The 17548-nt window shown below is 53.3% G+C and overlaps 2 protein-coding genes across 2 annotated transcripts in view; both read left to right on the top strand.

Moving 5' to 3' along the window:
• LOC125640672 (SRSF protein kinase 3-like) overlaps nt 1-6430 on the top strand; it is a 75562-nt gene extending 69132 nt beyond the window's left edge. Inside the window, exon 14 of the mRNA XM_048859523.2 lies at nt 5242-6430. Coding sequence (XP_048715480.1) covers nt 5242-5492 — 251 coding nt within the window. The 3' untranslated portion in view covers nt 5493-6430. The remainder of the gene's footprint in view (nt 1-5241) is intronic.
• Nucleotides 6431-8805: 2375 nt separating this feature from the next.
• LOC125640616 (putative peptidyl-tRNA hydrolase 2) lies at nt 8806-14026 on the top strand. The gene is made up of 6 exons (XM_048859398.2): nt 8806-8920; nt 9009-9080; nt 10606-10680; nt 10979-11076; nt 11695-11809; nt 13550-14026. Exons 1-6 carry the CDS (start codon nt 8852-8854, stop codon nt 13637-13639), a joined length of 519 nt encoding a protein of 172 aa, XP_048715355.1. The 5' UTR covers nt 8806-8851; the 3' UTR covers nt 13640-14026.
• The last annotated feature ends 3522 nt before the right edge of the window (nt 14027-17548 follow it).

Below are 17548 nucleotides of genomic sequence, written 5' to 3' on the forward strand. Positions count from 1 at the left end.
GCACTGACGGCACCGGGCTAGGTCAGTGCATGAGGCGTGCCTTTTGGCAGCCCGTCCAGGGCCTGCAAGGAGAAGGGATGTGGACATAAGTTTCAACTGCTGCCGCCGTCCTTCCTCCTCCCACTTGCGTGCACAGTCCACCCCAGCAAAGCATCTCAGGGGTCGGAAGCACTCATTTCAAGAGGGCGCTCAAGAGCGATGTCCCAGTCAACTCCCAGGATCCATCCCATTCTTTCCTCAACTGACTTCGTCCCTAGCACTCGCCTGGGCATGGGTCACCTCAGACCGCTGGGTGCTGGACACAGTGTCAAAGGATACACCCTGCAGTTTTCGGCTACCCCTCCCTCTCACCTCCCCTCCTTCCCATCCCTCTTCAGGGACCCTTCTCATGAGCAACTCCTTGTTTGTGAGTCGAGAACCCCCTGTGCCTGGGGGCAGTGGAGGAGATCCCTCGGGACATGACAGGAAAGGGGTTCCACTCCCACTACTTCCTCATCCCGAAAGCAAAAGGGGGCCTCAGACCCATTTTGGACCTGCAGTGCCTCAGCAAGTCTCTCAAGAAGTTGAAGTTTTGCATGGTTTCCCTGGCCTCCATTATCGCCTCCCTGGATCCAGGAGACTGATATGCCTCCCTTGACCTGAAGGATGGTTATTTCCATATTCCAAGGTCTCAGGCATTTCGTCTGTTTTATAGTGGGCGGACGCCATTTCCAATTTACTGCGCTCCCCTTTGGCCTCTCATCGGCCCCAAGGGTCTTCACAAAATGTATGGCGCCAGTGGACGCTTACCTGAGATGTTGAGGGGGTCCAGGTCTTCACATATCTCAATAACGGGCTTATCAAGGGCAGGTCTCAGGAACAAGTGCAGAGAAGCCTTGATCTGCCATGACCTGGGCCTGCTGGTAAATGAGAAAAAATCCACCTTAAGGCCAGTCCAGCGCATAGAGTTCATAGGGGCGGTTCTCAACTCCACGTGAGCCAGAGCCTTCCTTCCAGAGGCATGTTTTCAGGCCATGTAGGACCTGATCTCCCATGTGAAGAACCACCCGCTCACCATGGCTCATAGCTGCCCACGGTTGTTGGGCCACATGGCCGCCTGTATATATGTAGTCAGTCGTGCCCGGCTCCACCTCCAGCCTCTGCAAGTGTGGCTGGTGTTGGTTTACATCCCCAATGGGCATGACCTAGACTGGGTAGTTAGGGTGCCGGATCACATCCTATTGTCCCTGGAATGGTGGATGAGCCCCGGGTTGGTGTTGCAGGGAGTTCCCTTCACAGCTGTGTCCCCTTTACTGACCCTGGTCTCCAATGCTTCGGACCTGGGCTGGGGAGCCCCCCTGGGCAAACTCAGCACTCAAGGCCACCAGCTGCGAGACGATCTGGCCCTCCACATCAAGGTCAGGCAGCTCAGGGGCAAGGTGGTGCAAGTCCTGACAGACAATACTGCCACGATGTATTACATCAAGAGGCAGGGCAAAGCCAGGCCTTTGACAAGAAGCTCCCAGCCTTTGGGACTTCTTTGAGTGGCAGGCCATTCATCTGGTAGCTGCACATCTGCCCAGGAGCAGGAATGTGTTTGCTGATAGCCTCAACAGGACCTTCTCGTCTCACCACGAGTGATCGCTCCATCTGGAGGCTGCCAGTATGATCTTCCGGAAGTGGAGAACTCCCTCCAGTGGACTTGTTCGCGTCCCGTCAGAACAGGAAATGCCACATGTTCTGTTCACTCTGGGGCATGGATGGGGTTCCCTGTCAGATGCTTTCCTGCTCCTGTGGTCAAGGGCCCTGATGTATGCTTTCCTGCCAGTGCCATTGATCCACAGAGTCCTCCTGAAGATCAAACAGTACAGGGCAAAGGTTATCCTGATGGCCCCCAAGTGGCTTCGCCAGCACTGATTCGGCACACTGCTGGACCTTGTGGTAGCTGCCCCAGTGCGGCTACCTTTCTGGCTGGACCTGCTGCCCCAGAACCATGGCAGTCTTCTGCTCCCAAACCTGGTGGTGTTGTACTTGACAGCATGGCTACTGCATGGCTGAATGCGGAAGAGTGGGAATGCTCGGCCCAGGTTCAACAGGCTTTGTTGGGTAGCAGAAAACCCTCCACCAGAGCTACTTACTTGGCCAAGTGGAAAAGGTTCATGTGTTGGGCTTCAGAACGACGCATCCAGGCTGAGCAGGCCTTGCTGCAGGTTATTCTGGAATATCTTCTGTACCTCAAACTCCAGGGCTTGTCCCTGTCATCAGTCAGGGTCCACCTGGCCACTATTTTGGCTTTCCACCCTCCGTTCCAAGGCAGGTCGGTCTTCGCTCATGACATGACAGCCCGGTTTTTGAAAGGTCTGGAGTGTCTCTGCCCTCTGTGACAGGGTCGGGCCAGATGGCTACAGGAGAGTGATAGAAGGCAGATATATTAGCCCCAGGTTAAGTAGGTCCCTTTTCCCTGGGTAAGGAACTTTCTGGAAACAATTAAGGCAGACAGGCGGATTAGAACACCTGCAGTCAATCAAGAAGCTGCTAGAATCAATTAAGGCAGGCTAATCAGGGCACCCTGGGTTTAAAAAGGAGTTCACTTCAGTTTGAGGCGCATGCGAGGAGCTGGGATCAAGAGGTGCAAGAAGCTGAGAGGGAGAAGGCGTACTACTGGAAGACTGGGAAGTACAAGCATTATCAGACATCAGGAGGAAGGTCCTGTGGTGAGAATAAAGAAGGTGTCGGGAGGAGGCCATGGGGAAGTACCCCAGGGAGTTGTAGCTGTCACGCAGCTGTTACAGGAGCCACCGTAGACAGCTGCAATCCACAGGGCCCTGGGCTGGAACCCGCAGTAGAGGGTGGGCCCGGGTTCCCCCCATCTCCTCAACTCCCTACTTGATACCAGAGGAGTTGAAATGGACTGTGGATTCCACCAGAGGTGAAAGTCTCTGGCCTGTTCCCCGATCCACTAGGTGGATCAGCAGAGACTGCGGGGATTGTTCTTCCTTTCCCCATGCTGGCCAGTGATGAGGCTAACTGAGTGAAGGGCAGTTTTGAGCCATGAAAGTGGCCAAACTGAGGGCTGCCATGAACCTCTGAGGCGAGCAAATCCGCCAATAAGCAGAGGACCCACCAAGGCAGGGGAGGAACTTTGTCACACCTCGCATCCGGGAGCTTGTCCTTCTTGGGACTTGAATCTCATGCTGTCGAGACTCATGGGGTCTCTCTTTGAACCTCTGGCTTCCTGCTCTCTTCTCTTTCTCTCCTGGAAGATGCAGTAAAGTCTGCTCACAGGGTGTCTGAGATCAGGGCTCTTATTTTAGAACCGCCCAACATATTCTACTAGAATAAGGTCCAGCTGCGACTGAACTCAGCGTTCCTGTGCAAGATAGTTTTCCAGTTCATACTGGCCCGGACATATATTTGCCTGTCTTCTTCCTGAAGCCTCATAAATCGGAAAAGGAATGCAGGTTGCACACCCTGGACGTCGGGAGGGTGCTGGCCTTCTATATCGACAGGACGAGGCTGTTTCGCAAGTCAACGCAGCTGTTCATTGCAGGGGAAGACAGGATGAAAGGTTGACCAGTGTCTGCTCAAAGAATTTCATCCTGAATCACAGCCTGCATCCGCTAATGCTACGAGCTAGCGAATGTGCCTTCACTGGCAATAGTCATAGCGCACTCAACTAGAGTGCAATTGTCATCAGTGACCTTCTTGGCCCAGGTGCCCATCTAAGAGATCTATAGAGCTGCTACCTGGTTGTCTGTCCACACATTTACATTCCATTGTGCGCTTACCCAGCAGGCCCAGGACGATGCTGGCTTTGGCAGAGCAGTGCTGCAAGCTGCAAGACCATGAATCCTGAGCCCATCTCCATTGGCACTGCTTGTGAGTCACCTAGAATGGAATCGACATGAGCAAGCACTTGAAGAAGAAAAAAAGGTTACCTACCTTTTGGTAACTGTTGTTCTTCAAGATGTGTTGCTCATGTCCATTCCATTACCCGCCCTCCTGCCCCTCTGTTGGAGTTGCAAGAAAGAAATGAGGGGGTATAGGGCCAGCGCATGATATACAGTACTCACGGGGGCACCACTGCCAACTAGTGTTCCCTCTAATTTTTCCCCACCCATGTGTGAAATGAATTTTATGTGCTATGGAGGTGATGTGTGACAGAGGGTTGGGGTGCAGGTGTGTGAGTGCTCCGGCTGGGGGTGTGGGCTCTGGGGTGGGGCCGGGCATGAGGGGCTCAGGGCTGGGGCAGAGGATTGGGTGCAGGGGCCTCCCCGGCTGCACCTGGATCCCAGGCCGGGCTGGGCTGCCCTGGCCGCGGCAGGTCAGGGCCTCAGCAGAGTTGGTGCCGGGGGAGGGGTCCACCGGCTGCGGCAGGTTGGCAGCCGGGCTAGGTGGAGGCTGGGGAAGGGGCGTCCCTCCCCCGGCTGCGGCAGGTCCCCGTGGAGGTTCTTTGAGCATCTACATGGTGCTAAGTAGGTTGCGGCTGCGCAGCTTACAGTGAACTTAGCTGCTGACCCTACAGATACCACTAAGGCAAAAATCTCCAACAACTGCGCACATGGGCACATGCACACCTAGAATGGAATAGACATGAGCAAAACATCTTGAAGAACAACAGTTACGAAAAGGTAGGTAACCATTTTTTTCCTTCCATGGTGCCAACAAGAACTGAGTCAAAAGATAGTCATTATTTATATTTTTCTCATTAATTGTGTATATTTGTAAATTTAACTGACCCATTGGGTACTGCCCATGCCTAACCTGACTTACTGCATGCTCTTTAGGCAAGGACTGTGTCTTCTGTCTTCTGTTAAGTGTCTACCAGACTTCTGGGCCTGTAAAAGCAATAATCATAATAAAGAAATTATACATGAGTTTGCAGTGAGATATGGCAACAAAAAAGGGCCAGTGCATTTTTGGGCTGCATTCACAGAGGCGTCACGGAGCAGGGAGGTGATGGTCTCTGACTTTATGGCCCCTGGTGTGACTGCATTTAAAATATTTAATTCACTTTTGGGCATATTATCACCAGAGCAATCTTGACATACTGGGGGGAGTTCAAAGATTAGCACAACTGGCTGACAGGTGGCACCTTACAGGTATCGAATAAGTATAAAGAGTGAAGAGCAGGACAATTATTTAAGGTGGTACAGGGATAATCCAGGAGGAGGTGGTGTGTAAGAAAGCAGCAAGAGGAGAGGGATTTAGGAGGTTTTTATACTCAATGGTGAAGTATTGTGTTTATGTCGTCTTTGGTAGGTGCTCTCCTACGGATTTCCAGGCTTTTCCCCTGCAGTCTGTACAACACCCTAATGGACAGATACAACTGGACAAAGCATGAGGCTGCTCCATTTACTAGCTTCCTTCTGCCAATGCTGGAATACATACCAGCCAAACGGACAACAGCACTGAAATGCCTTCAACACCCATGGCTGAGTAACCAGTGTCCAGATCAGCCTTGTGACTCCTTCTCTGGAGATGGAACACAGAAAATATTCCACAGGACATAGAACTCTACCAGATGGCAAATCTGTTGAAGATGCAGGCCATAGAATTCACAGTGGAATTCAAGCATTGGCAGCCTTTCTCTCACTGTGTTCCTGTCCTTCACCAGGCTCCATTTCCCTAACACCATAATCCAAGCAGCCTGATTGAGTCTCACGCTCTTTCCTCAGCAGCTTGTCATCTGTTCCTATGGATCCATCGCCTCTGTTCCTGAACCTAGGTGCTTTTACTCCATTACTTTCCCATTTATTGCCACATCTATGAACCTGCCACCAATCTGTCTATGGAGATGGCATAACTCAACTTCCATATTGATTTCTGCAGAAGCTAGACTTCCATTAAAAGAAAAGTTAGGTTTCTAGTCCTCTGTGCAGAGATCTCTAGCCTGCTGCCTGCTGAATGTAGAAAGACACAAATAGCTAATGCTGTAGCCTTCTCTCTCAGCAGGTATAGAAGAGCTAAGCACACTGGAACCACTGTAGTTTCTCTGAATCAGAGTACAGGCAGTGTGAGGAGGCTCCATAAAGCGGTTTCATGGGCCGACAGTGGTACTGCTGGAAGCAGATCTTTAGGCCTAGCCCCCTAACCAAGTAGGGAATGTTCATGGGCTCCATCAGTTACTCTAGATTTGGAGAAGCTGCCAGGCTTTGGGAAGGATTTCTTTCCCCTCAAATCTTAAATTCTGTGAGAAAAGCCCCTTTGCTTGACTTTTGCCTGGGGCAGGAATGAGGAAGAGAGGGGACCCGCAAGTCTTTTAGTGTGAACTATCTAATACAGCAGTTCTCAAACTGGAGTCCGCGAGTCATGTCCAGGACCGCCAGCCCCGCCAATCATCTCCTCCCCATTCCTCCCAGTACCTCCTGCAGGCCGCAGAACAGCTGTTCAGTGGTGTGCAGGAGGTGCTGGGAGGGAAGGGGAGGAGCGGGGATGGGGCTCACTTGGGGGATGGGGTGGAAAGAGGCAGGGAAGAGGAGGGGTGGGGGTATGAAGATGGGGGGGGGACTTGGGGGAAGGGTAGGGGTGGGGCTTGGGGCTTGGGGCTGGGCTGGGGTTGAGCACCCTGGGGAAAATTAGAAGCCAGCTTGGGGGTCTGTGAAAAATTTTAAATTAAAATTGGGGTCCTTGGGTGCTAAAGTTTGAGAACCGGTGATCTAGTACATTTTGATGATGGGTGTTAACTCTGACTCTAATGATGGTGAGTTGCATGTCAACACTGTTAACTATTTCCATGCTGATCATTTTATCAATATTACTCAGCTCCTCTGGGATTACAGGTAGGATGGGGAGGAGAAGAGAACTACCTTCTCTCCCCTTATCTGATCCCAGTACTGGCCTCCCTGATGCCATTTCCACAGCCCAGTTACCACATATGTGGATGCTTCTGTCTCACTGGCCATCCAGGTACCATTGCATTTGCTGAAGCTTTCTCAGTTGGATCCTGCATCAAAGGATATTCCAGCTGTTTTAGCTGCAGTATCTCATCTTTATATTTGTATGTTCTTTATCTTAAGCAGGCCTAATTCTGAAAAGGCTTCAGTTTAATTAATCCCTTTATTCCTGAATGGTTTGTAAGTATATGCAAATACCACACTTTGATGGGTTTTGGGAATTGAGGGGTAAACACACTAAATACAGAGGGACCCTGGATTAAGTTTGGCAATTCCTCTGAGTGGTCTGTCTAAAGTAGCATCCTTTCTCAGACATTGGCCAGTACTTCATGTTGCAGAGAGAGGTGAATGAAACCTCATAAGGGACAATTATGCAGCAGCCTCCCCCTAGGGGCAATTTCTTCGTAAACCTGTTTAGTTGGCAGCTGGTTCATGGCCTGAGGCTTCAGGGTTTACAGACTATGCCTTTTTAATCCTGTTTAATGTAATTGCGAATGTTCATGTTATCCATATAATTATTCAATATCTTTCTGAATTCTGTCTTCAATTATATCCTGTGACTGAATTCCACATGCTAATTATGTGTCTGAGCATTATAACGCAGAGGTCAAATTAGAGGATTGGGCCAAAAGAAATCTGATGAGGTTCAACAAGGACAAGTGCAGAGTCCTGCACTTAGGACGGAAGAATCCAACGCACTGCTACAGACTAGGGACCGAATAGCCCGGCAGCAGTTCGGCAGAAAAGGACCTAGGGGTGACAGTGGATGAGAAGCTGGATGTGAGTCAACAGTGTGCCCTTGTTGCCAAGAAGGCCAATGGCATTTTGGGATGTATAAGTAGGGGCATAGCGAGCAGATCGAGGGACGTGATCGTTCCCCTCTACTGGACATTGGTGAGGCCTCATCTGGAGTACTGTGTCCAGTTTTGGACCCCACACTACAAGGAGGATGTGGAAAAATTGGAAAATGTCCAGCGGAGGGCAATAAAACTGATTAGGGGTCTAGAACCCATGACTTATGAGGAGAGGCTGAGGGAGCTGGGATTGTTTAGTCTGCGGAAGAGAAGAATGAGGGGAGATTTGATAGTTGCTTTCAACTACCTGAAAGGGGTTCCAAAGAGGATGGATCTAGACTGTTCTCAGTGGCAGCGGATGACAGAACGAGGAGTAATGGTCTCAAGTTGCAGTAGGGGAGGTTTAGATTGGATATTAGGAAAAACTTTTTCACTAGGAGGGTGGTGAAACACTGGAATGCGTTACCTAGGGAGGTGGTGGAATCTCCTTCCTTAGAGGTTTTTAAGGTCAGGTTTGACAAAGCCCTGGCTGGGATGATTTAGTTGGGGTTGGTCCTGCTTCGAGCAGGGGGTTGGACTAGGTGACCTCCTGAGGTCCCTTCCAGCCCTGAGATTTTGTGATTCCATGGCAGGTTTCAGAGGGGCAGCCGTGTTAGTCTGTATTCGCAAAAAGAAAAGGAGGACTTGGGGCACCTTGGAGACAAATACACTGGTTAGTCTCTAAGGTGCGGGGTAAGTACTCCTTTTCCGAGTCTGTGAATGCACTTGTGGGTCAAATTCATGTGGGCGCAGTGTCTCTTCGCCCCAGCTCAGACGTGGGGGTCCGCGGCACAGTACCGCGGGTGCCCGCTGAGCCCGTGCCGGTTGCTGGGGGCGGGGCAGGGCTGTCTGGCCCGGCGGGGGGGGCAGTGGGGGAACGGTGGGGCACGTGGCCCTGGCTGGGGCGGCCGGGGCGGGGGTGAGCGGCCCTGGCCCTGCAGAGCGGCTGGAGGCGGGGTGCAGAGACGAGGGGCGTGGCGCGGGGGACGTTGGGTCGCGGAGGGGATGACGGGGGCATTCCTTGCCGGGGTGTGGGCGTGGCCGGGAATCACATGGAAGCGAGGAACAAATCGGATTGGGCTGGCTACGGCGGGCGCAGCCAATAGCGGAGCGGAGCGGAGCAGCTGCAAGTCACGTGGTGGGATGGAGGCCGATGAGGCGCTGCTGGGGCCGTTGCGGGAGCTGGGGGTGCCTGAGGCGGCGGCGCGACAGGTGAGCCGGGGTGACCCCTGCCGGGTGAGCCGGGGATGGCCTGGCCTGGCCTCGCCTCGCCTCACGCCGCGCTCTCTCCGCCCTGTAGGCGCTGGCCCTGACCGGGAATGTGTCCGCGGAGGCTGCGGCGCAGCTCTACTTCGGCGGCCTGGAGAGGCAGGTAGGAGCCCGGGGCCCCCGTCCTGGCGGCGGCGCCCCCCCCCCTCCGCTCGCGCGCGGAGCCCGGGGCCCCCGTCCTGGCGGCGGCGCCCCCCCTCCGCTCGCGCGCGGAGCCCGGGGCCCCCGTCCTGGCGGCGCCCCCCCCACCCCCTCCGCTCGCGCGCGGAGCCCGGGGCCCCCGTCCTGGCGGCGCCCCCCCCCCACCCCCTCCGCTCGCGCGCGGAGCCCGGGGCCCCCGTCCTGGCGGCGCCCCCCCCCACCCCCTCCGCTCGCGCGCGGAGCCCGGGGCCCCCGTCCTGGCGGCGCCCCCCCCACCCCCTCCGCTCGCGCGCGGAGCCCGGGGCCCCCGTCCTGGCGGCGCCCCCCCCACCCCCTCCGCTCGCGCGCGGAGCCCGGGGCCCCCGTCCTGGCGGCGGCGCACCCCCCCCCCCCCCCGCGGAGCCCGGGGCCCCTGTCCTGGCGGCGGCGGCGCCCTCCCCCCCCCCCCCCCCCCCGCTCGCGCGCGGAGCCCGGGGCCCCTGTCCTGGCGGCGCCCCCCCATCCCCCCCCCCCGCTCGCGCGCGGAGCCCGGGGCCCCTGTCCTGGCGGCGCCCCCCCATCCCCCCCCCCCGCTCGCGCGCGGAGCCCGGGGCCCCTGTCCTGGCGGCGGCGGCGCCCCCCCATCCCCCCCCCCCGCTCGCGCGCGGAGCCCGGGGCCCCCGTCCTGGCGGCGGCGGCGCCCCCCCCCCCCGCTCGCGCGCGGAGCCCGGGGCCCCCGTCCTGGCGGCGGCGGCGCCCCCCCCCCCCGCTCGCGCGCGGAGCCCGGGGCCCCCGTCCTGGCGGCGGCGGCGCCCCCCCCCCCCGCTCGCGCGCGGAGCCCGGGGCCCCCGTCCTGGCGGCGGCGGCGCCCCCCCCCCCCGCTCGCGCGCGGAGCCCGGGGCCCCCGTCCTGGCGGCGGCGCCCCCCCCCCCCGCTCGCGCGCGGAGCCCGGGGCCCCCGTCCTGGCGGCGGCGCCCCCCCCCCCCGCTCGCGCGCGGAGCCCGGGGCCCCCGTCCTGGCGGCGGCGCCCCCCCCCCCCGCTCGCGCGCGGAGCCCGGGGCCCCCGTCCTGGCGGCGGCGCCCCCCCCCCCCGCTCGCGCGCGGAGCCCGGGGCCCCCGTCCTGGCGGCGGCGCCCCCCCCCCCCGCTCGCGCGCGGAGCCCGGGGCCCCCGTCCTGGCGGCGGCGCCCCCCCCCCCCGCTCGCGCGCGGAGCCCGGGGCCCCCGTCCTGGCGGCGGCGCCCCCCCCCCCCGCTCGCGCGCGGAGCCCGGGGCCCCCGTCCTGGCGGCGGCGCCCCCCCCCCCCGCTCGCGCGCGGAGCCCGGGGCCCCCGTCCTGGCGGCGGCGCCCCCCCCCCCCGCTCGCGCGCGGAGCCCGGGGCCCCCGTCCTGGCGGCGGCGCCCCCCCCCCCCGCTCGCGCGCGGAGCCCGGGGCCCCCGTCCTGGCGGCGGCGCCCCCCCCCCCCGCTCGCGCGCGGAGCCCGGGGCCTCCACCCAGGTTTCTTTTCCAGGAGCAGGCGGATGGTGGCGGCTGCTACAAGATGGTGTTTGTGGTGAACATGGAGCTCGCCATGGGCGTCGGGAAGGTAAAGTTCAGGGGTGGCCCAGAGGAAGCTTCGAGCTGCCCAAATTCTGGCCGGCCAAGGTGCGGGGAGGGGGTGGTCGCCCGCCCTGCCCAGACTGCGGAGCCACCTGTGAAAAGAGCTAGGTGCCAGCCAATGAGAGGTTTGGGGTCCTTTTCCCCTTCAAATCTGGGAAGGTGATGGACTGCCTCCTGCTGAAGGCCTTACTTGAATGCAGAGGACTTGTGCCCCTATTATCACACCAGTGGGAGGAGTGGCTTCAGTGGCTCACCCTATTCAGATGTAATGTTTCACCTTACAGATAGCAGCCCAGGTTGGACATGCAGCTGTTGGCCTGTACCAGTTAATACAGGAAAAATCCACTGGGAGGGAGATGATCTGCCAGTGGGATGAATGTGGGTAAGATGGTAATGTATGCCTCACAGACAAGTGTCCAGGCATCCCTTTGAATATATGTTGTAAAATTCAGAGACAAAGTGGAGCACTCTGACTCATGTTGGTCAGGCTTCCTTGTTGGGAGGGAGGGTAAAGGATTGAAATAACAGGCAATATCAAAGACTAAGCTTGAGGGGCAGTAGCAGCAGAGCTTTCACACTGGATTCTCCTTGGCTGTCCCTCTTAATCTCCCCTGTCACTAATTTAGCATTCTCACTAAATGGTTCTTCAAGCAGTTGTCTGAAATGGTTGAACAGATAAAGGTGAGTCGACATCAGAATGTTCTCATTCTACTTGGTAGTTAAAAGGGCCAAAAGGGGGAGGAGCCTTTCTGATCTGGGTTTTTTGTGTCTCTTGTAGATAATTTATCTGACATTTAACTTAATAAATTCAGAATAACTATTCTCGTATCTGAAGCAAATGGGTTTGCAGTTGCTAGATGAATGGGAGATGGATCTCTAACTGTTTTGTTAGGCTAATGACTTCCTTAGCTTGTACACTGCTCCCCTAGTCAAGCAGCCTGTGATAAGAGGTCGCAGGACAGTAGGTGCTCTTTCTGATCACTTGCTTTTTCCTTGTTAGTGCAAAGAAGGTTGTAGTTCAAGGATCAAACACTGCCCACCTGATGGATCTCCGAGCATTGGCTTTGAGCCTGGAGCTGCCAACGTACCTGGTGCAGGATGCAGGGAGGACACAGGTAACCAGGTTAGGAATTGAGTGCATGTGTGTAACTAATACAATACATTTGGCACTTTAAAAGGGCCAATGTCCCAAAGCTTGAAAACAATTATGAGCAAAATTGGAAGGAAGAATTTAAAACAATATGAATAATAATTGGAAGTCACTCTAAGAAAACTTTACTAGATGTCTTAAAAACCCCATCATTCAACAATTATCAAATGATTCTTCAGTTAAACTGTTCTAGTTAAGGGATTTGAAAGAAGTGATTAAATTTAAAAAAAATTAGAGGGGGAAAGTAGACACTGATAGCAATGACAATAAATTAGCAGTTTCTGGAGTAATAGTGCTCCAGAACAGTGCAATGCGGTAACCTGTAATCACTGAGGGGGAGAGTGTATGTGCCTGTGAGTGAGCATGCCAAACACAAGGTCATACATCTAGGATCCAGGAATGTAGATCCTAGGGATGTAAAAGGTTAACCGGTAAGCATTAGGCTTACCATTAACCAACCTTAACCGTTAGCCCCAGCTATGTCGGACTGGTTGGCTGGACCCACTTGTAGGCTGGGGGACTGCATCCTGGAAAGCACTGACCCTGATAGTGACTTAGGGATCAGGGTGGAAATCAGCTGAATGTGAGGTCCAATGCAGTGTTGTGGTTGAGAGCTAATGTGACCCTTGGATGATGTAGAATTAGGGAGGTGGTATTAACTTTATATACAACATTAAGGAGATTACTGAAATGCTATGTCCAGTTCTGGTGCCAACACTCTAAAAACATGTTGGAAAGGGTTCTAAGAAGATCCACAAGAACGATTTGAGTTTTTATTGTGTGTACTTTCCTGACTAAAAAAGCTAAATCTATTTAGCTTATCCAGGAAGTTGAGGTGACTTGATCAATCTGTAACAGGGGTGGGCAAACTTTTTGGCCCGAGGGCCACATCTGGGAATAGAAATTGTATGGTAGGCCATGAATGCTCACAAAATTGGGGTTGGGGTGCAGGCTCCGGGGTGGGGCCAGAAATGAGGAGTTCAAGGTGTGGAAGGGGGCTCTGGGCTGGGGCCTGGGCTCTGGAGGGGGAGCTGGGGATGAGAGGTTTGGGGTGCAGCAGGGTGCTCGAGGCTGGGATCAAGGGATTTGGAGGGCAGGAGGGGGCTCAGGAATGCAGACTCTAAGTGGCGCTTACTTCAAGAGGCTCCCAGAAGCAGCAGCATGTCCCTTCTCTGGCTCCTATGTGGAAGCGTGGCTGGGAGACTCTGCGTGCTGCCATATCTGCAGGCCCTGCCCCTGCAGCTCCCATTGGCTGGGATTCCTGGCAAATGGGAGCTGCAGGGTCGGCACTTGGGGCAGAATGGAGCCCCCTGGCTGCCCCTATGTGTAGGAGCCGGAGAGGGGCCATGCTGCCGCTTCCGTGTGGAGTGGCCCCCAACCCTGCTCCCCAGCTGGAGCGGGGCAAGCCCCAGACCTGCAGGCCATAATTTGCCCACCCCAATCTATAAGTACATACACAGGGAGAAGATCTGATGGTGGAGGACTCCTGTCAGACCAAGGCATGACAAGATCCTATGGCTGGAAACTGAAGCTAGACAATTCAGACTACAAAAGGTGCAAATTCTTAACAGTGAGGATAATTAATCATTGGAACAACTTATGGATATGGTGGACTCTTTCACTTGAAGTCTTTAAATCAAAATTGAACGTTTACCATCATCTGAATTGCTGTTGACACAATTGCATGTTCATCTCTCCACTGCAGATTCCAGCTGGATCCTACACTGTCCTTGCCATTATCGGAGAAGAAGGAATAATGAATCAGGTGACTGGGAAGCTGAGGCTGTTGAACTGAGAGCAGCACCAAAGCCTATTTTGGGCTGTACCTGACTACATGCCGTGGAATTTGCAAGTGACCTCTCTGCAGTGTGGAGAAAGAGGCACCTGTTAACAGCATCTCGGGCCCTTCAGAGAGTCATGGGAACCAGATGGCTTCTCTCCTTTCTGCCTGCTGGAGCTCAGGGGAGGCGTGCTGCTCGAGTGAAGAGGCAGCACTCTTCTTCTGCCTGAGGGAGTCCGTCTTGCTAGCCCAGGATGGTGAGAGGCAGGGTTGCTGCTCTGCTGCAAGTGGATCAGAGAGACTGCTGCACAGTTCTACCTCTAGCTTCCCTAGAATTGTCTTGGAAAAACAAGGCTTGTATTTTCTGAAACGTGCTTATGAACAAGATGAAATTCTGACATACCTTGCCTTTTGTTGAAGTCTGTGTGGTGAGCTTATGACTCTGTTCATTCCCACTGTCAATACAGCCTGAAATTCTAGAGTCTTATTGGAATCCAGGGAATGTACACTGCCATGCCGAGGATGGGAGGGCTTTTTATTTTTGTGGAGGGAGGTGTATGTCCTTTCATCTCCTGCATAAAAATGGGTTTCAAATATTGGATGATTAAATGACTAAGAACATAGGTTTATGGGGGTCAGCTAGATAAGAAGGGACAATAAACCTTCCTGTTTCAGAGCTGGGAAGACATTTCCCTTATGGGCAGGTTATTCCATAATTGCCTTCTACGGGAATTTCTTGCACTTATGTATCTGGGACTGGCCACTGTCAAAGACAGGATATAGGACTAAGTAGACCGGGATGGCCACCCTATGGCTCTGGAGTCACATGAGGCTCTTCAGAAGTTAATATGCGACTCCTTGTATAGGCACCGACTCTGGGGCTGGAGCTACAGGCACCAACTCTCCAGTGTGCCGAGGGTGCTCACTGCTTAATCCCTGGCTCTGCCACAGGCCTTGCCCCCACTCTACCCCTTCCCACTCTCCCCTGAGCCTGCCATGCTCTCACTTCTCCCCCAGAGCCTCCTGGTGTCAGGAAACAGCTGATTGGGAGATGCTGATTGGCAGGGCTGCCAGTGGGCAGGAAGCACTGGGAGGGGAGCTGATACAGGGCTGCTAATGTATTACTGTGGCTCTTTGACAATGTACATTGGTAAATTTTGGCTCCTTCTCATGCTCAGGTTGGCTCCCCCTGAAATAGACACTTGGTTTGGCAATGCCTATTCTTCTAAAGCCTATTTTGGTAGTATAAATTGAATAGTGGCAGGGGTGCAGGCTTGATCTTGTTATGAAATATACTGTTGAAATAACTACTGTAGGTGAGGAAAATGGGTATTAAATTAGGATTAATATTTCACATTCAAGAGGGGAGGGAGGTAATTTTTTCCCCACCCCTAACATCCTGCTTTTAGGTCTTGGTTGTGGTTTTGTAGCACATGTGCTTAGGTGGAATTTCTAGTGAACTTTATTCAATCCAGTTGGTAGAAAATAGCCCTGGGTGTTTTGGGTGACAGTAATGGCTTTTAGTTATGTGTAGGCTTGGCTGATTGTATCTGTCTTTAGGTACTGGCCGATGGCAGCAGCATCCAGGTTTGCATGGTTCTGTAGTGTTCATTTTTTGCCCATAACACCTCCATGCCAAGTACCCCATACAGAACAGTTCTGGAATTGGAAGAGGTGAAACTGTGGCTGTCCCATGAACTGGATCTTATTACTTGTGGTCTGAACTGCCAAGACAGGTTTTTAAAAGTTACATATACTGAGGGGGGAAAGAAGCAGAGGCATTGCTTTGTCATAAGGCTTGTGACGAGAACCTGCTTAGACCTCCTGTATTCCCTATGGAGAGACTTTTTTGGCTTACACGATATGGTCTCCACACTAAACTTGGAGGCTTGTTAATAAGCAAGGTGTTGATGTGCCTGAATAGTTTCTTGGGGGGGAAACCCTCATGCTTGTCTGTAGTGTCAGTGTTAGAAGATAAGAACAGCCAGACTGGGTCAGACCAAAGATCCATCCAGCCAAGTATCCTGTCTTTCGTCAATGGGCAATGCCAGGTGCCCCAGAAGGAATTAAGAGAACAGGTTAAAGTGATCCATACCCTGTAACGCATTCCCAGCTTCTGGCAGTGTAGGTGCTTAAAGTTCACTAACAGCACTTATTATCTGTTTGTACTTCACCTGCGTAGCAAATTTAAGACTTTTTGTCAAATTATAGGAATGTGCCTATGTTGCAGATTGCAGTAGAACGTGCAAGATGTTATGGAAATAAGATCCTTTGCTGGAGTAGAGGTGACCATTTTTATGGCAGTCACAAACTTCCTGAAGTCAGGGATGACTTTTAATGGAAACAGTGCTGTTAAGCACACAATTATCCAGTGCATAAGTAATGTTGGATATTTATAGCTAACTGTAGTTGCCCAACAACTGGTAGATGTTTTCTGTATCATATGTTAATTTAAAGAGGGAAAATAGGTTTGTGAATGAAAACTGATGGGTGCCATCTGAATAAGATACTCCACCTGTAAGAGTTGGAGGTGCCCTATAGAGTGGTAGAATAGCATTAAAATTGAAGCACGAGACCTGGACTCAAGACATCTGGATTCAGTTCCTGGTTCTGCCACTTTCTCCCTGTTTGTTTGCTCACTATAGAAACTGAGGCTGTATAAGTACCTAGATTTACAAAGTGATGCTGCAGAATAACCATGCAACTTAAATGGCACGAGTAGCCTGAGGCTCCCAGTAGCTCCTCATTACGCCCGGTGTGGTACAACCTGACATGGACCCTGTCCCAAAAAGAAGTATTTCCTGATGGTTGTACTGTTCTGATTTGGTTTTTGTTACAACTTGTGTTACCTAGGGAGGTGGTAGAATCTCCTTCCTTAGAAGTTTTTAAGGTCAGGCTTGACAAAGCCCTGGCTGGGATGATTTAACTGGGAATTGGTCCTGCTTTGCGCAGGGGGTTGGACTAGATGACCTCCTGAGGTCCCTTCCAACCCTGATATTCTATGAACTTTTATTTGCCTTCAGGAAGAGAGTAGAATATCCCACTTTCCTTCTTCCACTTCCCTTTTCATGGGGGAAGGGGGAGTGGTTTCTATAGTTGCCTGGCTTATTCAGCATTCCCTTTGTGTATGACTCAGGGGCAGTACAGGAAATGCTCTTGTTGTAGATTCTCCATTTGCTGTGGCCGAGACTCTGGGAAAAGGAGAGAACCCATGAGTTCAGTGGGGTCCTGAAACAGCTGCATGTTGAATGATTTGAATGACTGTCTGTTTTGAACATATCTGATAAGAAAAGGTGCTACTGAGTGCACTTGAATTCTTGCCTGCTGATAGCAGCAGATTTGTTTAGGCTGTTCCTGGGTAAAATATGAGCACAGCTGTCGGGTATGATGTGGTTACAACATCTGCTTTGGAAGAATCATTGGATGAGATGCTGAAAGCTCTGCATAGTCACCTGTGTGCTCTTACAATCTCAGGGATAGGTAAAACCAGGAAGACACATGGCCCACGGTAGTTCAAGATATTCAGTGCCAAACTCTATATTTTTTTTCAAACTTTGAGACTGTTCCACATGATATCATGATGATGCAGCTAGAGAATTTAATGCTTTGGAAACATTCCAACTTCCAGAGTTTCCCTAGATTTTTTTTTGGCAGGCACTATACCAGAGATTGGGGTGAGAATGTCTTCAGAGTCTCATCTGCCTCTTGCTGCTCTAGGTGGCACTCCTGTTATGTCCTGTCTTCTCTGTTGCTATATCCACCGAGAGTAGCAATCTTCAAAGCCGCAGTAGTGATGAGGTGGAAAACCCTTTGCCACACCAGCTTTGCTAAAGAGGCAGTAGGTAGGTGAAGATATTGAGACTGTCTGCATTGTGGGGGAGATGGTATTTGAAAGGATTATGGGGAGAGCAGGCCAGGGCGGTA

This window comes from Caretta caretta, chromosome 7, assembly GCF_965140235.1.
Source record: "Caretta caretta isolate rCarCar2 chromosome 7, rCarCar1.hap1, whole genome shotgun sequence".
In the NCBI taxonomy this organism is placed as follows: domain Eukaryota; kingdom Metazoa; phylum Chordata; order Testudines; family Cheloniidae; genus Caretta; species Caretta caretta.